This window comes from Eubalaena glacialis, chromosome 8, assembly GCF_028564815.1.
Source record: "Eubalaena glacialis isolate mEubGla1 chromosome 8, mEubGla1.1.hap2.+ XY, whole genome shotgun sequence".
NCBI lineage: Eukaryota > Metazoa > Chordata > Mammalia > Artiodactyla > Balaenidae > Eubalaena > Eubalaena glacialis.
In genome coordinates this window covers 51,303,536-51,326,938 of record NC_083723.1, presented here as the reverse complement: position 1 = coordinate 51,326,938, position 23,403 = coordinate 51,303,536, and the positions used below count along the sequence as shown (strand labels likewise).

The 23,403-nt window shown below is 41.0% G+C and overlaps 1 protein-coding gene across 1 annotated transcript in view; it reads left to right on the top strand.

The window, feature by feature from the left end:
• Positions 1 to 23,403, top strand: part of ABCB1 (ATP binding cassette subfamily B member 1) — a 105,604-nt gene that overhangs the window by 67,959 nt on the left and 14,242 nt on the right. The window contains exons 18-23 of the mRNA XM_061198499.1: positions 1,020 to 1,127; positions 4,819 to 4,896; positions 7,803 to 7,886; positions 14,268 to 14,471; positions 20,256 to 20,356; positions 21,614 to 21,754. Of these exons, the coding sequence (XP_061054482.1) occupies positions 1,020 to 1,127; positions 4,819 to 4,896; positions 7,803 to 7,886; positions 14,268 to 14,471; positions 20,256 to 20,356; positions 21,614 to 21,754 (716 nt within the window). The remainder of the gene's footprint in view (positions 1 to 1,019; positions 1,128 to 4,818; positions 4,897 to 7,802; positions 7,887 to 14,267; positions 14,472 to 20,255; positions 20,357 to 21,613; positions 21,755 to 23,403) is intronic.

Genomic DNA, 23,403 nt, shown 5'->3' with positions numbered 1-23,403 from the left:
AGCTCTCTGCCTCATTGAAGGTTTGTAACACCGAGTTTAGGATTGTGGGCTCTGAGTTAGATTGCTTGGGGGTATAGCCTTGGGTCATCACTTGGTGGCTGTGTTACCTTGAACAAGTTAATTAACTTCTCTGTGCTTCAGTTTCCCTCTATGTAGAATGGTGATGATAACAAACCTCAGGAGGTAGTTGTGAGGGTAAAGGATAGTATACGTGAGTTTGTTTAGAATAACGTCTGGTATAGAGTAAGAGCTCACTGATTGTTAGCTCTTATTTTTGTTGGAATGACTAATCAAGAAAAATTAATTTAACTTCTTCCAAAAAGCTTTTTTTTTTTCCCTTTATAAGGGATAAAGTTGTCTGGGTTGGCTTAGGAATATGGCTCTCACAAGACTGATTTTGGCCCACTGTGAAGGGGGGTGATTTTCTTTCCCTGTGGCATGGTTATTCTCTGTTCTTCAAGCCCAGGGCATCCTGTAAGCTCTTCTAACCCAGGTCTTCACATGTGGTTCTAGGTCAGCTGGCTGCAGTTCCCCACTGGCTATCTAACTGGCCATCCTACAGAGGCTGGCTCAAGGAACCTCCTTTCTTTGGAGAGGCCTGAGCACCTTTCCTGGGTTCACCAAAACCACATCAGCAGATGTGTCTCCAGACACCTTGGGACAGTTCGAAATGTCCAACTTGTAAAACAACAGATGACCATACAGCGTAGTTTCCCATCAAAGGAAGAAGAGAGTATTTGTTCCCAATTCTGCTGTGGTGGGTGTGGCGCTCCCTTGTGGCACTCGTTACTCCAAGAAGGAATATGAGCAGACAAAGAGCTGGATAGATTGATGAATGACAGACCCACTCTTGGTCCCCAGGGAAGGCAGAATATGTCCCCCTTTAGGGAAACCAGCCTGATCTCCACATACTAAGGCTCCCTTGACCCCGACCGAATACTCTGCTAGATGCAAAACGGGTCAGACTTTGAATGATTTCTTCAGTGGTACTGAAAACCCTTTAAATATTTTCTTGACAGGTTTTTACCAGAGATGACGATCCTGAAACCAAACGACAAAATAGTAACTTGTTTTCACTCTTGTTTCTAATCCTTGGAATTATTTCTTTTATTACGTTTTTCCTTCAGGTAAGTGTCTACATTTTCACTTTGAGAAATGTACCATTGTTCAACTGGGGGAATTTATTAAACATCTGTGTAATAACTTGCTTTTTAGTAGAATTGCTCCTCTGGTTGCTGGGCTGTTAGCAGCCAGTTTCTTTGACATTTTTAAAACAAAGATGTTTTGCTTCCTCTGGCTCCCTTGCTTACTTCCTTCCCACCTTCTCCTCCCCCAACTGGAAATGTTAATGAAGTCAGAGGGAGCAGAGAGTATTTGATCTAATCTGGTGATTGGAAATGAAAGCTGGTGTTGACTTAAAAAAATGCACAATGTGAGAGTTGCGAGTTAAGTTTTTTTGGCTACATTGGGTCTTTGTTGCTGTGCATGGGCTTTCTCTAGTTGCATCGAGCGGGGGCTACTCTTTGTTGCGGTGCGTGGGCTTCTCATTGTGGTGGCTTCTCTTGTTGTGGAGCACGGGCTCTAGGCGCGCAGGCTTCAGTAGTGGCACGCGGGCTCAGTAGTTGTGGCTCGTGGACTCTAGAGTGCAGGCTCAGTAGTTGTGGTGCACAGGCTTAGTTGCTCCGTGGCATGTGGGATCTTCCCGGACCAGGGCTTGAACCCGTGTCCCCTGCATTGGCAGGCAGATTCTTAACCACTGCACCACCAGGGAAGTCCCATATGTTAAGTTATATTTGGGGCAAAATGAGGACTGCAGCCAGGGAGACAGCATCTCAGATAGCTTGGAGAAACTGCTCCTAGGAGGGAGAGGGGAAGGTCAGTATATATGTGATTTTGGTGAAGGGGGAGTACATTGCAATCAAGCACATATTTTTTTGCAGGTTTCTGCTAGTCACGAGGAGCAGTTGTCACCATGAAGGATTTTAGTGCTTTTCTAGATATGAGGAGATACAAGAATTGGGCTCATAAAATTGGCTCCTGAAAATATCTATTTGAAGACCTGTTCTGCCAGTTTTTCCCAGAGCACAGAGTGCCTCCTTTCTGCTCTCCACCCTGAACTCCTTTCAGGGGGTGTTGAAAGTCAGCAGCTGCAGCAGGATTTAATCCTTGTAGAGGTAGATGGCAAGTACCAATTTGTTGCTGACACTAGGCTCTAAAAAATGGGATTTAGGGGAGCCTTGGACATATGTTTGGATATAAGTACTGCCAGTCAGTTTAAATACTTAAAGAAATGTCTTCCAGTGTTCTAAAAGCAACAACAAAACCCAGAACCCCATAAGCCAGTTACACTGATTTTAAAAATGTTTGAAGAGTTTATCATTTATCTTTTGCTAAAGGAGAAGGAACGCTTTTAATGATGGAAAAATGTCAGTCTTCAAACAAAAACTGTAGGAAACATTTGTAAAGAGTCAGATTTTACAAGTTGCAAATCATTTGGCTGAGATGAAATTGCAAGGAATTAAGTGCTCTAAAAAGCTCAGCATGGTAAGACAGTATAGGCTTTGGTGTCAGGCTTACGGTCAAGTATGAGTTACTCCAGTTGCTAATTTTGTGACCTTGGGCAAGTAAGTAACTTAAACTGTGTAAGCCTCAGTTTCCTCATCTGTAAAATGGGGATAATGGTAGCTGATGTTTGATGATTAAAAGAGATGATAAGACTAAGTTCCTAGGTCTGTGTGAGGCAGTTGTAAACACAATCACTTATTAAATGAATGAATGATTAGTCACATGTAATTTTTAAAGATAGAACTCTCAATAGGTCTCTTTATTTTACATGGTGTAAGCATGTATTCATATTTTGAACAGACAACACTTTTCTGGACATGATAGGAGGTCCAAAGCTCTGGACTCTTTTGTTACTGAGTACTTCAAGTCTCTTTGGGGAATTTGATCATACTAGAATAAATGTGACACTCTAATTCTATGCGAGATTGCCTTACCAACTATTAATACCATAGGAGTTGGGAGAAGGTAGAGATTGCTGAGGGTGCAGTTGGTTAAGAAGTTTGGAGGGAGGTAGGCTTTGAGCTGGAGATTTGAATTGGTGAAGCAAAGGCAGTTAAAGTGGTGGTACCTTTGTAACATAATGATGCTCAGAGAAACTGGAGCCTGGTTTGCTTGGCAAACCAAGGTGAAAACAAAGGCTCTGACTCCCAGGACCTCAGAAGTGCAGAGGTGGCACAGTGCCTAATGGTGATGTTAGAATGCCAGAATGCCAACTCCTCATTTAGAAATGCAAGGAAGGAGCTGACTGTGGGGTTAAATCCCAGGCTCTGGGTTCTCATTCTGGTTAAGATTCTCTTAGACGAAGATTCAGATTCCAACTCTGCCACCTTAGAACTGTAGCCTCTGGCAATTTACCAGCCTCTCTAAACCTCCATTTCTTCTGTAAAGTGGTGATTATGGGTTTGTCCTGAGGCCTTACAGTGTTTGTGAAGTACTTAACAATGAAAGTTCTCAACAGAATAACAACAGTAATATTCCTGTAGTGGGCAAGATAGTTCAGAGTTCATTCAGTCTCATAGCAGAAACCTTCATCTGGTCCTTTCCAAGTAAAGTTAATCATTTTGGTAACTTCAGGCGTCAACTCAGTTAATCCAGGGTTTCTCCCTCTCCCCCTTCTCCCTGGATTGGTGTCTGTTTTCGCAGAAGGGTTATGCAGCATTACAGCACTGGGCAGAGGGGGGTGGTCTGTGCACCTCCCCTGCCCCACTGCCTCATGTTGGTGACCAGAGGGGCTGGTGGCCTTCCGTTACATGGTCCCACCTGTCTTCGTTGGTCAGGACCACGTGGAAGAGTGCTCTTTGCACGTGTTTCTTCCCTCTCTCTCCATAATGTCCAACACACTAGGCTGTTACTAGGGCTTCTCCTCTTCTGATACACCATCCAGCCATTTCCACTCTGCTTTCTCCAGGCCATTGTGTGGCAAGCCTCATCCCCAGCGCTCCCCAGCGCTCCAGATAGAAAGGGGAGCAATGCTTCCTTCTGGTCCTGTATCCCCAAACTCACTGGGATGAGGGTCTGTCCTCCTTCCTCCCCAGACAGGGCCCAGCATGGCCGTACAATCACATCTTACTTTCTTCTCACCCAAAACTCTCTTCTTTCCTCCCAGACACAGATTATATCCTTGGGGAAAGGGGAAGGGCAGTGCAGAAAATTCTCTCTCAGTAAGCCTTCCTTTCCAACTATTTCGCTCCTAGACTTTGGCTTTTTTTTTTTTTAACTTGGAAACTAAGAATTTGATATCTTTGTTGTCTGTATCTTTTATGGCTGGGGTGGCTGTATATTTTTGTTTTCCCAGGTTGCACCTCGGGTCCTGGTGTAGTTATGATACAGCCCCCCTTCTCACGCTCAAAAATGTTCTGGTTTGGATGATACGTAATATAAACCCCTGGTTTAGAGTGCCTTCTGCCTTGGGAACAACTCCCCAGCTTCCTGAGTGACAGACCCTGGTTCACGGGGAGAAATAAGCAGGAGGGGGAACGGGGGACAGAGAAACCACGTCCTAATAAATCCCCGACGGGCCCACCAGCTGGCTGGGGAGCGGCAGTGTCGATTTCCACTCTCCCGGCTCTGCCAGCAGTGTGGCCACGCGCCATAGTACACTGTCACCGAAAGAGAGCCAAGCCTTGCAATCGGGCTTTCTGACTTTTTCTGGTGTCCTGCTTTAGCAGTGACACCAAGTCCCCCTCCTGTTGTGTCATCAGCGGCTGGGTCTCTGACAAGTCTTTTCCCTTTGGGGCATGTTACTCTTCACAGGGCTACACGTTTGGCAAGGCCGGAGAGATCCTCACCAAGCGGCTCCGATACATGGTTTTCAGATCCATGCTGAGACAGGTATGTCTGTTGAGGGCTGTGCCTGGGATATGCAAAACTCCCCGCTGTGCCCTGTGGGGAAGCCGTGGGGAGGCTGTCAGGTTACTCAGAGCTCCTGTATTGATCTTCCCTCAATCACGTATCAGAGATGCTGGTGAACCGTCCACCAGGTCAGGCTCAGAGCCCTGCCCTGGGAGGTCTCCTGTGGGTGTGCACAAGGACTGGAGTCCCTGCGAGACAGATGGGAGTCTCCAGGGCAGATTCACCTCCAGCCTCTGTCTCAGCAGCTGTAGGCAGAGTAGGTGGAAGCGATCTTCCATGCTCCTCATCCCTTTCCTCTCTTTCTTTCCTTCTTTCCCCTGGGAAACCCAGGATACTTGTGTTTCTTCCCACCAGGAAATGCCTTCTGTACCCTTTCTTTCCACAGATCAAAAGTCATCCCCATGGCCCGTTCCCTGCTGTTCAGGTTCTTCGCTGGGGCTAGACTGATAGATTAATTCCAGCTGCAATGTTACTAGCGGATAATGATTTAATGGAATGTCTCTCACACTTAACACCTTCAGAACCCTAACAACAGACAGATGTGAATGTTTTTCTGGGCAAGGGGGAAGGGGATTCTGGACATGCAACCCAAAGCAGCCCAGTTCGAAGGGGAAAGTTTCTTTAACAATCATGCAGATTTTGCCTGTAACTTTATAACTTTCCATTTTCAAATCCCTAATACAATGATGCTGCATCTGGATGCCCCGGATATGCTGGGCGTACTTGAACCCTGGCTGAGGAGCTTCACTTGGCTGTGTTGATTTCTAGATGACATTCACATTTTCCCAGCTGTCTTTCATTCTTCAGTCCTTTCCTACTCCTACCCCGGCCACTTAAAAAGAAGACATATTTATGGGGATTGCTAGCTTGTGACTGACAGAGCCGGGACTGAAGCCAGTGAGTGAAAGAGCACTGTTTGGTGGAGGGCCCTGTGTTAGGATTTTCAGTCAAACCATATTTATAACTGACATTCGATTTAGATTCAAGGCTTTGGTCCAGGGCTAAATGCCCCATTGCCCCGCCAGCCCCCAGGCCAACTCCTAGGTCCATTATTCTTTGGAAGGTGAGCTGATGATTTGTGTAATGCCCTCTCCATAAATTATTAAGTCCAGCCATCATGCATTAAGTGCCTTCTGCTTACAAGGCATAATACTAGGTATTGTAAGGCCTTCACATCAGAACGGTCCCTAGTACACGGAAGTTACATTTCAGTGGGGAAGGCACTTAAGCACTGAACAATTTTTAAAAGCAAATGGATACATACTCTAAGAAATTATAATGCTGTGTTTTTTTCCTTCAATATTTTTGGGGAAAATGATAGATACTGTTTTCATTGCCAATCAACCGTCGAGGTAACTTCTTAGGACCATAGTTATTTTTGTAAGACATAAACTGGTACTTCAAACTCACAGTCTTTCTAGTATTTTTGTATTGAAAAGTGTAAGTGGTTTTCCAAAGAAAATCCTATTTTATGTTGAATGCTAAATTTTAATCTAGATTTCTTTTGTTGATTTTTTTTTTAAACCCAATTGGTTTATTCTGCCCTGAACCACAGTTATGTGTTTATTCGACTTCTCTATGTGAATGTCTATTAAGCATTTCATACTGAATATTTCCAAAATTGAACTTCTGACTCTCCCCTCCCCGCAGGGCTTGCTCCTTTCCTAGTCCTCCTGCATATCAGTAAATGGCACCTCCATTCTACCGGTTGTGCAGGCTAGTGACCTTGGAGTCGTCCTCGACTCCTCTAGTTTGTTTAGTATTACAACAGCCTCCTAACTGGTCCCGCTGCCTCCATCCTTATCCCAGTTCAGTGGGTTCATCGCCCAAGAGCCAGAATCATTCTTCTAAGATAAAAAGTCAAATCACATCCCTCTGCCCCATACCTGCTGAAAGCTACCCATATCTGTCAGGGTAAAATCTGGACTCCTTATTTCCTTTTTTTCTGTCCGCGCCGCGCAGCTTATGGGATCTTAGTTCCCTGACCAGGGATTGAATCCGGGCCCTTAGCAGTGAAAGTGCAGAGTCCTAACCACTGGACCGCCAGGGAAGTCCCCAAATCTGGAATCTTTACAGTTACCTATAAGGTCACACACGATGTGGTCCCCACTACCTCTCAGACCTCATCTCCTGTAGCTTCGCCCCCTCTCCCATACACAGTCTACTCTATACCTGTTGGTTCATTGCATGCGGGTATGAGAGGAGGAGAGGGAGAGCCCAGTGAGGATAGAAGTCTGTCCAGAGGAAGAGGCGGCTTTACACATTCCCACAGAAGTGCTTTTAAGACTGGTGGCAGCCCTTACAAGCTTTCTTGCTTGTATGTGAACAGATCAAATATGCCTTTTCCTCGGGGCCTTTGCACATGCTCTCTCTTTCTTGTCTCAGATATTCTAATCCTTCTCTTCATTCAAGTCTCTGCTCAAACGTCACCTGAGAGAGGACTTCTCTCTCCCCTTCCCAATCTATAAAATAGTGCCTTCCCTCACTTTTTTTTCCTTCTTACCCCGGTCTATTTTTCTTCCTACCATTTATTACCACCAGGCATGGTATATATTTATTTGTGGTTTCCATCACTAGAATCTGAAAGCAGCGACTAGGGCTTCATGAAAGCAGTGACTTTGTCTTTTTTGTTCACTGTTGAATAGATCCAACACTTAGAAATTATGTTTGGAACAAAGTAGGCACTCAAAAAATTTCTTTGACAAATGAAATGGTCTATTTATGACTTTGTCTATTAAGTCCCTTTCTTGTCTATTCAGTATCAAATCCTGAACGCTTAATGCAGGAGGATAAGTGATAAATAAACCTGACCCTGTCACTGCCCTCCGAGCTGAGGGTCTCATGCATCGGGCTTTAAGATAATGAAATCATTTTCTGTGTCACAGGATGTGAGCTGGTTTGATGACCCTAAAAACACCACGGGAGCCTTGACGACCAGGCTTGCCAGTGACGCTGCTCAAGTTCAAGGGGTACTGACTGCCTCCTTTCTGCTGTGATTGTCCTAATGGGCCATTTTGAATTTCAGCATGAAACTAATTTTCTCCCTGCAGTTAATTCTCATCATCATTAAGAAAATGTTCAAACTTTAACCTATGCAATATATCATGTGCCTTATGGCAAAAAATGTTAACTATTTAAATATCATGTACTGTATAGTGTATAGATAACTTATAAGCTTTATTTTGTTATTTGCCATCTTATTCATGCTATTAACAAAATACATGTGGAAGGATAATTATTTAGAAAAGGAAGTATTTATCATCATATCTTGAAGGTTCAGTCTGTTTTAATGCTTTGCTAATCCCCAGAAAATTATAATAGCTACTGAAAAAAAGAATGTGTGTAGTTGCTGTAAGAAAGTTAAGGGGCACTGAAGTTCAGAGGGGAGCAAAGAAAATCTTAAAAATGTTGACAGAACAGATGAATGGATAAAGAAGATGTGGCGCATATATACAATGGAATATTACTCAGCCATAAAAAGGAACAAAATTGAGTTATTTGTAGTGAGGTAGCTGGACCTAGAGTCTGCCATACAGATTGAAATAAGTCAGAAAGAGAAAAACAAATACCGTATGCTAACGCATATATATGACATTTTAAAAAGCGGTACTGATGAACCTAGTGGCAGGGCAGGCATAGAGACGCAGACGTAGAGAATGGACTTGAGGGCACGGGGAGGGGAAAGGGTAAGCTGGGACGAAGTGAGAGAGTAGCACTGACATATACACTACCAAATGTAAAATAGATAGCTAGTGGGAAGCAGCTGCATAGCACAGGGAGATCAGCTCGGTGCTTTGTGACCACCTAGAACGATGGGATAGGGAGGGTGGGAGAGAGGCTCAAGAGGGAGGAGATATGGGGATATATGTATACATATAGCTGATTCACTTTGTTGTACAGCAGGAGCTAACACAACATTGTAAAGCATTTATACTCCAGTAAAGATGTGAAAAAAAAAAAGATTGAAAGAATTGAAAAGAGCATGAAAAAATTGAAACAAGGGTAGAAGGAACAACTCGCTCAGACTATAAAACTTAAATTCTGCTACTATGTGAATCTCTTTAAGGGATATAACTAGAAACTATTGAACCAGCAGATTTTGATTTGTGGATAAAGTGACAACTTCTCCTTTAACTACAACTGTTTATGACAAAAATCTACAGGATGATGTGGAATTTTGGGGGAAAAAAGCATGTGATCTCTGCCATGTCTTTCCCTCCCTTGAACCTTAGCAATCTTTAGCTTTTAATCTTTCTGTAAGAGTACTATGATTACATTTCTTATAACTAATATATGGGGCTTCTGTAAAAATAAATTAGGTTATGAATGTGGAAGCAGATAGAGTTATAAAATCTCAATATAAACCTTGAGCATTGTTTCTTTAATCCTTAAAGCAAACAAATCAACAGAAATTGAGGTTTAGCTCAAGCTGTGCAGAATCTAACAGAACAGAACGTACACCGCCTGAAATAACTTGGAACTTCCTAAAAGAGACAACAGCCATGCCCTTCCTGAGCCCTTATGGGATGTCAGATTGTCATAAGAGCTGTGGAAGAAAATGGCAGCAGGATATGCTGGTAGGGGCTTGCTGCTTGTCAGGGAAGGAAGGCCGCAATCTCGATGATGAGGCAACATATTCAAGAGGCATGAAGGAGGGAAAGATGCCGGCCCTATAGATGTCTAGGGTGGCATATTCTGAACAGAAGGATCAGCAAGTGCAAAGGCCCTGAGGTTGGAGCATTTATTTCTACAACTGTTCCCAAAACAGCAAGGAGGATAGTGTGGCTGGAATAAAATGAGTGAAAGGGAAAGTGATAAGAGTTGAGATCAGCATCATATCTGAAATTATATGAGAAACCATTGTAGGGTTTTGAATATAGGAGGGACATGATATGAAATTTTTAAAGGCTGCTGTGTGAATAGGCTGAAGGGGTCAGGGAGAGGCAGCGAGTCTATTGCAATCATCCAGGGGGAGGGAAGATAGTGTTTTAGACTAGGAGAGTCATAGTGAAAGTGATAACAAGTAATCAGATTCTGGGTATAGTTTGAAGGTACAGCCAACGGAATTTGTTGGCCGGCTGAATGTGGTATGAGGTATTAGAGAAAAGGGATTTAAGGATGACTCCAAAATTTTGGACCTGCACAACTGAAGAAATGGAGTTGCTTTTTAATGAAACTGGGAAGCCTGTTGAAAGAGTTGTGTCTGGGACATGTTGAGTTTGAGATGCCCACAGTAGACGTCCAAGTGGAGATGTCCAGACAGCAGGTGGACTTGCAAGTCTGGAGGTTAGCAGAGAAGTCTGGTCTGGAAAAACACATTTGGAGATTTTTCAGCACATGGGTGGCTTTTAAAGCCATGAGGCAGGAGGAGATAGCCAAGGAAGCGTGGGAGGACAGAGAAGATGGCAAGGTCTGGGCCCTGAGCTCAGGGCTATGAGATGACCCAGCGAAGAAGAGCAAGAATAAGTGGCCAGTGAGGGAGAAGGGCAGTGTCCAAGAACAACATGAAGAAAGCATTTTAAGGAGGGAGCAGTCTAGGATCTCAAATACTGCTGATAAGCTTGTAAGACGAGCAAACATTGTACAATGCTGTAGCCACACAGAGGTGCTTATGGTTCGAACAAGAACTGTTTCAGGGGTGTGATGGGAACAAAAGCCTGATGGGAATGGGTTTACGAGAAAGTTGGAAAGAGGATTAGGACACAGTTGGACAAATCAGGACAGGATTTTCTGGTAAATGGGGTAGGTGGAGGAGGACGTAGAGTATTACTCTATTTTATTTTTTATTTAAATTAGCATGAGAATCAATCAACAAGCTTGGGGTTAATCCATTCGGCTAGCTCCCTGGAAGAGCCTTGCCTGGGGATAGTGATCACCGGGGACAAATTGTGTCCTGAAATTTCCTCAATCCTGAATTCCCTAGCTAAACTTTGCTGCCATAACTTTAGTATCCCTTTCACATAGACCTTGTGGTGTGCGCTCATGTGCTTTCACCGACACACACGTCCCACATCCCATTTAGCACAGGGGGACACGTGCTGGAGGAAACACACTAATTCAGCCCCTTGCAGCCAAACCCTGAGCAGATGCTGTCCGGACACTGTGCACTGGCCGTCAGGCCTTCATAATTCCTCTAAGTCATGCCTTTCCTGTGTTTGTAGAATTAGTGCGCAGTCCTTCCCCTCTGCAGTGTTGTTTGTGAGGCCCTTGACCACATCCAGGAACTCCATGCTGCTTAATTGCCTATCAGGGTCAGCCGTCTGCTTCTCGCTTGTTTCCTCAAACTCCCACTTTCATGGCCCCAGTAGCACGGACACCTGCACACCTTGTATGAGCCACTCTGAGTCAGAACTGTTCTCCAGAATGTAAAACAGTGGCTAAAAAAGAGAGACCAGGGAAGAGGAGGCAATCAGACTGGGGAGCATCATTGGAACCAGGAAAGCCCAATAGAGCTGTTATCACAAATTGGCTGAGAGAGGACGGTTGAATCCCCTTTATGGCACCAGCTGACCTGTTTATGATAGTGGATACATGTGTGTATGTGTATACATTTATACATATATGTCCACACATATATATACATACACACGTGTGTGTGTGTGTATCTATTTCGTAGTAGGAAGTAGTGTAATTTTTATATATATAAATACCTAAGCCAAACAGTCCTGTCAAAGATCATTGCCACCTAAAACAGGGTGAACTCAAGTCTGTGTGTATATAGTTAGTGATGATGTTTATCTAAGTGTAGATTTTTTTCTTATTTAACTTCACCATCAATGAAACATTTTCTCCGATGTATTTTTGAGCAAGTAGCTTAATCCTGCTAACCATAAATCAGAAGAAAATATATTTCAATATTTTGCTTATGAAATTGTGGGCTTTTAAATTTAATTTAATTTTCATGTAAGGATTAGAATTCTGAGGAAAAAGCAAATGAGAGCCATATAGAAGTCAAAAGCAACTATGTATTAAAAAAAATTTTTTGGTGATGTGCTGAATTGGGTGATTGGGATTGACATGTATACACTGATGTGTATAAAATTGATGACTGAATAATAAAAAAATAAAATAAAAAAAAATTTTTTTCCTCCTGGGAGAAGGTATTTGAGGGAAAGATGAAGTTAAATGTTCTTAATTTCAAAAGGAGTTTCAGGAAATAGGCTTTTTTTTTTTTGCCAGTAAGCACACATATTTTAAAATTGGACTGCAAGCCATACGATGGTGCTTTGAGGAGGAAATAAATAGCCAGAGAGGGGGAAACGGAAAGATGGGGAGAAAAATGAGTGGGAGAGGAAGTGTTACAAATATGTGATAGCACAGTGGGATAAAGACACTGTGAGGAGAGTCTTAGCGGGTTTCAGGTATTAACGGATTTTTGTCTTACCTTGCTTCACTCTTGGGCTCTGGTTTTGGAGTATTACCTACTCTCATTCTTACTTTCAAAATGAAAATGACCTGGCTACTACTAATAATCCATGCTCTCCCGTGGAGCGTTCTAGAGACACCTTCTCTGTGTGAGGAATAGATGATGCGACAGTGAGTGTCAGTCTTTAAAGATTGGTAACCAGTGCAATGTCACTGGAAGCCTTAAATCACATTAAGCCAAGGGGCTTACTTTCCCTCCAGCTTAAGGTTCTAGATCTTTTAGATCATCTTTCATGTACACTAAAGAAGAATTTGTCATCTATGATACATTTTACTTATTTCTGTGGCCTTGGCTACCATCCACAGCTGAACATTTATATCTGTGAAACCTTAGGTATCGGGGTAATTCGTCTGCCGTGAACTTGGGGGATGACTTGACTTACACCAAGTTTGGCTAAGCATCCCTTTATCGTAAGCTCAGTGACTGCATCAAACAAAAATAAATGCTCTGTTATTTATGCTGTTTCTTTCAGCCCTGGTGCAGTTCCCTGGTATGGAATTTAATGTGTAGAGTTACTGGTAGTTTATTTTAACAGCATTTTCCCCTGATTACTGGTTTGGTGTTTGTATCAACATAGGTGTTGAATGATTTCAGAGGGTCGATATTGAGACACGGGGCTTGTAAAGAATTCTGTCCTAAAAATTCAGAGCTGACAGAAGCTTTAGTTATTAATCAATGTACCTGCTCATTTTGGGGTTGGGAAGAATTTGTCCAAAGTCACAGAGGTGGCAGTGACCATTCTAGACTGTACTCCATCATAATCTTTCCCTGAGACTGGGCCCCCTCAGGCAGAGGACATTTGGGGAGTGGAAAAAACATGGGCCATTTCCAAAAAAGCAGATCGGGGGGCCAGGGCGGGAATTCGGAAAGGCTTGAGGGCATGGGGTGTTTCCAGGGTAAAGGAGAGAAGTATAGAGTAGTGGAGTGAATTGGCTTTATGTTTTGACTTCTGGCTTTTGAGTTGGAAATAACTGCATGCTCCTGAAAATCATGCTTCAGCCTCCCTCTGGCGTATAAGCTGAAGGTTCTGATGCCTGCTTAATATTCTAAATTTAAATTCCATAACTTTCAGCTCTGTGTATTTTTTCTAAACGCTATAAGCATCTCAAATAGGCCAAGAGATGTTGGGTTGGCCAAAAAGTTCATTCAGTTAGTGAATACATTGTTCAATAAACTTCTTCGTGAAAATGAAAAATGTTTTTTATTTTTACTTAAAGCTGAACGAACTTCTTGGCCAACCCAATATTTTTTTGTTTTGTTTTGTTTTATGGGTTTTTTTTTTTTTTTACAAGATATAAATAGACTGACACCAAGCATTGTACATGGATGACCACAACAAAAGCAACAATGATTGCAATTACCAAACATGAAACACACTCATACTATGTCATAATATTGACATTCAGTCCAGTAATCCTCCACTGTAACAGCTCCTTTACTTTGCAGTGAAAATTGATTTGTATATTCTTTGCAACCCAATATTTGTATATCCTCCATGACAAATACTAGGCTTAAGTTATGGGTAGTTATGTATCTAACACTGGAAATTTCCAACAGTCCCAGTTGAATATAATTGTCAGACTGTTTTGTCCTGCTAATTTGCTGAGCTTGCATTAGGGATCACGGTGTCATTGTTTAATGAAAATTTTCTTGGTATTAAAAAATCAGATGAGAGAGAAATATGTAATTGAACTCAATTATTGATCTACTTTTAGTATTTATTCTGAAGTTGTGGACATCCTCATTTTAGAAACCAAATAGACTTATAAGTAAACCTTTACTTTTTATTTCATAACCGAGGAGATGAGATTCTCACGAAGCTGAATTATCATAATCCTTAAGAAAATATATAAGCATGGATTTTAAAGATAATATGAAATATGAAAGTGTCTCTCTGACAGTGTTTTGTTTGTTTGTTTTGCAGGCTATAGGTTCCAGGCTTGCTGTAATTACCCAGAATATAGCAAATCTTGGGACAGGCATTATTATATCCTTAATCTATGGCTGGCAGTTAACACTTTTACTGTTAGCAATTGTACCCATCATTGCAGTAGCAGGAGTTATTGAAATGAAAATGCTGTCTGGACAAGCACTGAAAGATAAGAAAGAACTAGAAGGTGCCGGGAAGGTGAGTCAGATGGAGTATAATCGCTGACCTAAGTAGAGTAAAATATTCTAATCAGTGTCGTTCTGTTACGACTACTTCCTAAGCTCCGAGAATGTTTTTATAACCATTCCTCAAAGTGGTCTTATTTGATGCTTGTTCAGCGGGTTGAAAACTGAAGAAAAGTAGCAAAACAAATTCTTAGACTCACAGACTGACAACTAATTTTGTCAGGCTTTTCTAGTTTCAGGCGATTGTCTTCACTCTCCTCTCCCTCCCTCTTTCTCTGGAGCAAGGAGAAATCCATTGCTTTATTGAGGAAAGGAGGCCCATTTAATTACATATGAGGGGGGAAGATTAAAAAATGGAAAAGTCTTAAAGGTATTTATTCTGTCTGGCTTAAAATATTATCATTCTTTCCCTTTCATACGCCTCCTCCCTTCATGTTATTTCTGTTTACCCTTACCCTAATACTTTTTTTTTTGAGGGGCGGTGTTGCATACTTGTCTGTTTGTTGTTGTGGTTGATTTGCATTTTGCATCTCCCTTTATTTTTTAAAGAATTTTTACTTTACATTGGAGTATAGTTGATTAACAATGTTGTGTCAGTTTCAGGTGGTACCGCAAAGTGATTCAGTTATACATATACACGTATCTTTTCTTTCTCAGGTTCTTTTCCCATTTAGGTTATTACAGAGAATTGAGCAGAGTTGTTGTTTTGAACAAATGCTTATATGGCAATTGCTTTACTTCTCAGGGTGACCCTGTGTGATAGGTTCTATTATAGCTCCTTTTTCAGGTGAGGCTGAGGCACAGGCAGGTAATGCCACCAATGCCTTAGAGCTCGTGAGTTTAAGTTTCAGAGCCAGGATTCAAACCCAGACAGTCGTGCTCCCAAGTTGTGCCTCTGTTAAGAAATGAAGAGGTCTGCAGATGGCAGAACATAATCTGATATCATGTGATCTGTATCATTGTAGAAATGAGTGGTCAGAGCACCCCCAAAACTGGGCCTACCATCTAGGATAGGGATACATCTATCAGTGGACCCTTCAAGGTTCCCAAGAGTCAGGGCAGGGACCCAGGCAGATCCAGTGGCCCAGGTGTCTGAGGTACTTTGCCTCTGGACCAGGCAGCTCACGGATAGGATGATGGAGGGGGTCCTGGAGGTTGGTTATCACCACTCACACTTTGTCCTCCACCTCCCTGCCATCTCCTCAGACTTTTTACCCTGTGTCCTTGGGATTCCTTCAGGAAACTCCTCTGGACCAGCTTTAGTGCTTCTCAGCGATTGCCAATGAGGGAAAGACCTCACGTGAAGTTTCCCTTCAGGCCGTCAGAGGCCCGGTCCTGAGGTTCAGCAGGATGGTGCCAGCCCCCAGGTGTCTGGAATCCATCCTGTGACCAGTCACTTCATTTAATCCTGTACTTTGTTGGTTTCTCTATGGTTTCGCTATGGTGTTGACTCTTCATCTGATGAGAAGATGGAAAAAATGTGTATAAAAAGAAAGTGCGTTACTCTTTTATAGTGTCATTGTGTACTGAGGTGTTCAAAATGTCCCAGAAAGGAGTCTTAGGTTGTTTGTAGGAAGAAGATGACCGGTCGGAAGCTAATTCACTGCAAACCACAGGTGGGCACCTTCAAAGTGGTACATCAGGTTTAAGACTCTGGGAGTTCTGTCAGAGGGGACAGGGGAAGGGGTGCAGATGGAAATAGATACATGTGAGTGTGGCAGGTTTTCTGGGTAAAGGTTTGGGGTGAGGTAAATGTTCTGCTCCATTGGTGGTTCATGAGAGAGGAAACAGCAGGTAGGGAAAGTGGTGGTTGCTGTACCAGCGGGTCCATGAAATAGTAAAAATCAACTCCCACCTGATCACCATTCTCAGGTTACCATTTATTGCCTGTTTATTGTATACCAGGCATCATGCTAAGAGCTCTACATGCATTACCTCATTTGACACTCTCAATAACCTTTTGGAATTATCCCTGTTAGGTAATAAAACCCAAGGTTCAGAGAAGTCAGGTAACTTGCCCAAAGTCACACAGCAGCAGCCTAACTGATCTGTCTACTTTCTATATTCCTCTTACAGAAGCCACACTCATCTCTTACAAACACAAACAAAATCATGCTAACCTCTAACTCCTCCAGTGGCTTCTTTGTTTTTTTTTTTTTTTTTCCGCACACACACTATATTTTATTTTTACAAGAGGTAAATAAACGGACACCAAGCATTGTAAATGGATGACCACAACAAAAGCAACGACGATTGCAATTCCCAAACACGAAACACACTCATACTATGTCATAATACTGACATTCAGTCCAGTAATCCTCCACTGTAACAGCTCCTTTACTTTGCAGTGAAAATTGATTTGTATATTTTTTGCCTCTGAGTCCTTGTGGGATTTTTTTTTTTTAATTCAAACAGAAAGTCACAAAAATTATAGTCTTCATCAGTTCACTCAGTCCCATGTAATTAATTTTTTTAATCTCGATCTTTTGTTAGCACTTTTATGAATTCATCAGTTTTCCATTAGAGTTCTGAAAATGCTTATTCATTCAGTTCAGCAGTATAGTCAGTTACCAGAAACCTGTACTTGTCAGTCTTTTCCATGAATTCCTTGAAGATGAAACCCTTTTATAGGAACATATTTGCAAAAGCATCAGAGTATACCCAGAACTGTCTGTAAATGACAAAAGACTTTAAAATGACCATGGTTAAAGATTTGATGAAAGTTGATAATAATGCAATTGCCAAGGAAATTTAGTTATTTCTGAGATATACATTTTAAAGTAATAACTAGAATTATGACTTATAACATTATACCAGGACATAAAAGATTTTTAGAAATTTCATGTAATGTCTGGAACATTTATATTAACATATTTCCATACAAATAACCTAAAGAAAGTTTAGTATTAGTTGTTTTTTTGTTTGTTTTTTTATACTGCAGATTCTTACTAGTCATCAATTTTATCCTCCAGTGGCTTCTGATCACACTTGCAATAAAATCAGCCGTTTATCCTGGGCTATAAAACTCTGCATGAATCAGCCTCTGATGACTTCTCTGACCCTGTCTTGCACTAATGTCTCCCTCACCCTGCTCTGGCCTCATGGGCCTGCTTTCAGTTCCTAGAACACTCCAAGCTGGTTCCCTCTGGTCTTCATATCTCAGAATTATTACTCTTCAGAGAGGTCTTTACTGGCCCTTGAATTAATTCCTGACACTTCTCAGCACTTTATTTCTTTCCTATTTCTTTATTGATTAATGGTCTGTCTTCCCTACTAAAATGGGGACCAGGACCGTGTCTGTTGGTTTGCCCTTAGAGGGACAGAGCAGGCCCAGGATTCCAGAGCAGGATTGTGTGATGTCAGAGCCAGCTGATAACCTCTACCTTGCCTGTGATCTGTGTTCCATCGATTTGTCACGTTATTATTGACGAATGAACATTTTTATAGAATAGATGCCTTTTCTTTTTAGAAATAAAAGCTGTAATCAGTTTATTTGAGGGTAGGAAGAGAAGTGTGAGTTTTTTCTAGAAATATATACGTATTTTTTCCTTTCTTAAAAATTATTTAGTACATGATGGTTTCTGAGGAAAACTCAGTGCTATTTCCTGTTCTTGAATTACAAGTTCTCTCTCTTCATAGTGGTTACTGAATCTCTATTTAAAAGTCTTGGAGCAAATGAAGCTGCGAGAATGCAGAGTACTAATTAATCCTTTTCCTAATTGCTTCATCGTGTGGCAAGATAAAGACAGTTGTTTAGTGATTATATTGTTTTACTCACTTTTCAAGGTCTGTAATTCATAAACTCTCACTTTTATTGGGCTGTTCACTCTAAAAAGCAATGACATTTACAAACCAATCACAAACAAAACAGACCTGCCTTAGAAGAATGTGTGCAGAAAATATTTCCTAAAATCATTACATTGAAATTTACAGTAAAGTCTGGTTTTCAGCAGACGTTGTTATAGTTTGTTGAATTTTCTTACTGATGCAAAAAACCTCTTCTCCTTGTTTGAAGCCTTATAATTGAAAATATTTCTACCATGGGTCTGAACAAGGATTGTCTTTGCCGGTTTGACTGGAGGTGAATGTTTTCCTCTAACTTTTTACTTTCTGCACTTCTAGCATTTTCTAAAATGAGTATATACTATTTTTATAATATGTAAAGAATTTTATAAAATATTTTGACATAAATTGAATCTGGACATTTTCCTGTATTGTTAGTAGCTTATGGTAAACATAGTACAATCTTCTTGGCCTGCTGGGTCAGAGTATAATATTTTTAACTTTATTTTTTAAATATGTTTTTGTTTTGAAGATTATGGTATTAATTTTTTTCTTCTAATATTTTTTTCATTAGTCTTTAAAACCAACAACGTCATATCAAATATCCACTGTTATCTTTGAAGTTAGGTATTTGTATAGGATTCAGTAAAGAATAAGTAAGATTTTGGGTTTTTATGCTGTAACTCACTCTCATGTAATTGAATGTGTCTGTATTAGAATCAGTTCCGACCAGTGTAGAGGCCAGAGAAAGGAAGAACATCTTAAACAGTAAGGATAATTTCTCTTACTGATTTATAATTTAGATTTACAATTCTAAAAATTATTTCTCTTGGAATTAGAGTTAAAGGGGACTTCAGAGACCCTCTTGTCCATCCTCCTCATGTTACAGATGAGGAGAACGAGTTAGAAGGGCATTTCAAGGTGATGCAGGCTGAAATCTCATTTTGTACCCTGATGTTTTTTGTATTTCCATAGCCGTTTTACCCAGACTCCAAAAGGTGGTAAAGGATGTATTTGTCCTAGTCAAATAGCCTTGTTGGAAGTTAAATTCAATTAAATAAAATATAGATAGAAACTTTGTGGAAAACCAATTGATAATATGTGCTGTGCTCCTTAAAAAGTAGTTTATTCCCTTTGACCTAGTAATTTAACTTTTAAGAACTTCTCCTAAGAAAATAATTCAATATGGACAAAGGTTTATGTATGAGGAATTTTATCACAACATTATTTTTAATAAGAATTGAAAGCTTTGTTCAGCAATAAAGGACTGCTTAGCTGGCTGGGATAGTAAGTGGCCCTTTAAACATCCCGTTGTTAATGTATATTTAATGACCTTTGAAAAGTCTCTTTATTTGTTAAGGTAAAAAATAAGGCTATGAAGCCAAACATAGAACTTGAGCCCAATTTTGTTAAACAGGTACAGTTTAGAAAATAACAACATGTAAACTATTATGTAAAATACACCAGTATGTAACTTTTCATTACCTTCTCTCTTTTCAATATTTTCCAAATATTCTTTAGTTGTCTCAAATGACAATTATACAGAGAAAAATATAAGCATTACATTTTATAGGTATTTTAATAATATTATAATTTAATGACATTATAATAACTTTTATATATATAATAATTATAAACTTAAAATGTGACCATCATAGAAGAAAGGGCACTGCAATGGAGATAAAATACTGAGTTCTTAGGTTAATTTTGCTGCTGTAAAGCCATGTGGCTTTAGGTACGGGCCTTTATCTGTTGAAGTTTCAGTTTCTCTTTCTGTAGAGAGGAGTTTGAATTAGCCCATCTTCCTTCCAGACCTAAATCTCGATTTGATAAATCAGTTGGTATCCTTTTCTATAGCAAAGACGCTCAGGAGTCATAATAAATATTATTTAATATGTAATATGTAAATAATACTTATTAATAAAATTAATTTTATGAATCTCTTATATGGAATTCAAACTAATTGCCACTGTTGGCCTTGGTGCCTTTAGTAACGGGACATTCTCTGTTACAGATTGCCACGGAAGCTATAGAAAACTTCCGAACTGTTGTTTCTTTGACTCGGGAGGAGAAGTTTGAATATATGTATGCCATGAGTTTGCAGGTACCATACAGGTAATAACCACTGAAGAGTGGGAGGGAAGTATGGGGAGTTTTTCAATCATCAGATTTGTTTTCAGGAAGATTACTTTGGCCAGAAGGTAGGGAACAAGTGGAGAGACTTCTAGAAGGGAACCAATTGGGAAGCAATTATAATTAATCCAAGAGAGGAATCACAAGACCTGACCTAAGGCAGGGACATCTCTGAGGCAGAGCCTGTAAGAGCAGATAACTGAGGGGAGGGGAGAGAGAGAGGTCGTTGAGAATGACTCTGATGCTACGTTTGCATGATGGCGCTATTACATGTTCCCACTGGGAATGAGTTTTTTGTGGAACATGAAATTTGAGGTATCTGTGGAGCCTGAGGGGGTGGTCTTCTTGGGTACACCCTTCCTTCTTCTATTTACCCTTCTCTCGTGCAGACCTTCTGTTCTTCCTTTAATGAACTCACAGTGAGGGCTCTAAAAAGTGATGTGAACATAAGCAAGCCCATCCTCTCTGAGTCTCCTTTCTTCTTTTATCAATGGGTTTTCAAAGTTTTTAAAATGAGAGTAGAGTCTTTTTTTATGAAAAAAAATTCACTTGAAATCCCAGTATATGAAACAGATAAAAGCAGAAGTTGATCTGATTGAAGCAGGAGTAGGCGGCCCCCTCACCAGCCTCTCGCACCTCCACATCGCCCAGTTCCATGTGGATCAAAAAATCCACGTGTTAACTCCTTTGCAGAGCCTTCTCTAACTCCCCTAGAGGGTTAGTGCTTCTCCTTTCTTCCTTTAACACATGATTCATAAGGTACTTCCATTGCATAAATAACAATCCAACTTGACTCCTGGGTCCCCAAGGGCAAGAACATGCCTGATTCCTTTGTGTTGGCCCTTCATGGTCCCTCCAGCTTGTGGTGTTGGGTCAACGTGTGTTGAACGAGTGTTCACTATAGAGTACGTACGTATTATATGTCCATGGGTGGGGGAAAGGGAAGGAATTTATTAATCCCTAACAAGCTCTTCTTGTTGTCTTTGGCTTATTTTAACTTGACCTCAATGCTTTGAGGTGTGGTTAATTCTCCATTAAAGATGAAGACACTGGGGTTCAGAGACTAGGCATTTTCCTGAATTCTCACAAGTGGTGATGTGAGGACCAAACTTAGTGTTTTGGAGACGAAACCCGTTTTTGTCTGCTGCACCTCCACACCCCACTGCTAACCCATGAAAGGTTATGTTTTAAGGACTGAGAATTGAAAGTCAAGTAAGTTTCAGAATGTCTTCTTTTCAGAAACTCTTTGAGGAAAGCACACATCTTTGGAATCACATTTTCCATCACCCAGGCAATGATGTATTTTTCTTACGCCGGCTGTTTCCGTTTTGGTGCCTACTTGGTGGGACATGGCATCATGGAGTTTCAGGATGTTCTCTTGTAAGTATGGGGGTCGTCTTTACAGTTAAACTCTAGAAATCAAACCAAGGCGCACATTTCATGCCTGGATAGAAAACCTTACTGTGAAGCTTAATGAAGAGATTTTGGTGATTCAGAAGATGGCATTTTGCCTCTGAGTCTCCGTGTATTATCCTGGAAGCATCTCATTTCATTTGGGGAATCTGTGTCTACCCTTCTCCCCGATGCTGACTCACACATTTGACCTTCTTGAATCCATGGCTAGCTGGGGTGGTGATTCAATGAGGAGTTTCCAGAAGGCCTGGGTGTTTGGGAAGAAGCCTAACCCAGAGCCAAGTACCTGGTTCCTTTTAAAGGATTCTAAACAGGGCGGCCAAAGAATGGGTGTGGAGCACTGAGTTCTGAGAGCCCCGGAAGATTCCAGGATAAATTTGCTTTCTTTCATAAGAGAAAAGCAGTTAGAAGGTAAGAGCTGGAGAAATGCAGAAATGACAAAGGAAAGCTCGATTGGAGTATCTGCTCCATCACTGTGAATGCAGAAAATTGTACCTCAGTCAGGAGAAGACAGACCTGGACTTAACTTATATTTCTAAAATACTAAAATATGCAGTTTGGTAGTGAAAAGTTTGTGTGGTTTTTCTGAGTGTCTAGGTTTGGTGATGGCTGAGCTGCCCTTTGATACCATACCATAATTAGTGGTGATACAGTTTTACATTTAAAGCAGCATCATCGAAGCCTGGGAATATGTGTTAGTATATTTCCATCCTATTTAGACATTGACTTGTGCGTGCATTACAGTGTTCTCAGGATGACTCCAACGGAAGATTTAAAATTTCCACTCAACATCTTTCTGATAATTGATATGCAGGTGCTATTTATAACTATAACCAAAAGATCAAAACCAGGCATCATTGTTATTGGTGCTTTGATTAGATAATTATTTGATATATTGCTTTACTCCGAGGTTAAGGTATTCAATTGATGGAAATTGCTGACTCTTGGACTTTCAGATTCGGAAAATCCATCTTCCAAGTAAGGGATAGGGGAGACCTGGCTGAAGAGCAGTCCATTTTAAACAGATTCCACAGGTCTAAATGATAACAAGCCCAAGATGAACCATCTGTGTGATTTATTTAGAGCTATTAAAAAGAAAAAAGAAAACAACACTGTGTGCTCCATTAACTCAGGAATAGAGTCCAAAGGAATGGACCTGATGGACTCATGGCATTATTCTGGGAGATTCCTAATATTATGTCAGTTCCCGGTCCACTGTTTAAAAAGGCATTTTGATAAATGTGTCCAGAGAAGGGCAGCTGAAATATTGAAAGTGAAGGGAGTTACCAAAGATGCAAAGGGTTTTGAAAATAATATTCCAGTACTTTGAAGGGATGTATTATGCAAAAGGATGTACATTTTTCTTGGTTTGAAAAGGAAGTTTTTAATAATAGACTTCCTCAGTCAAACTTCCTCTGTCCTAAAACCAAGGATGGAAGCTAGCTTAGGGGATGTGCCCTGGCACAAGCATTGAGAGCTGGACTTGACATTCTGTGAAGTCCTTCCCAACTTTAAGCTGCTGTGACTCCCATGTCGTAGATTAAGAATGCCGATGAAGGGAATTCCCTGGCGGCCCAGTGGTTAGGACACGGCGCTTTCAGTGTGGTGGCCTGGGT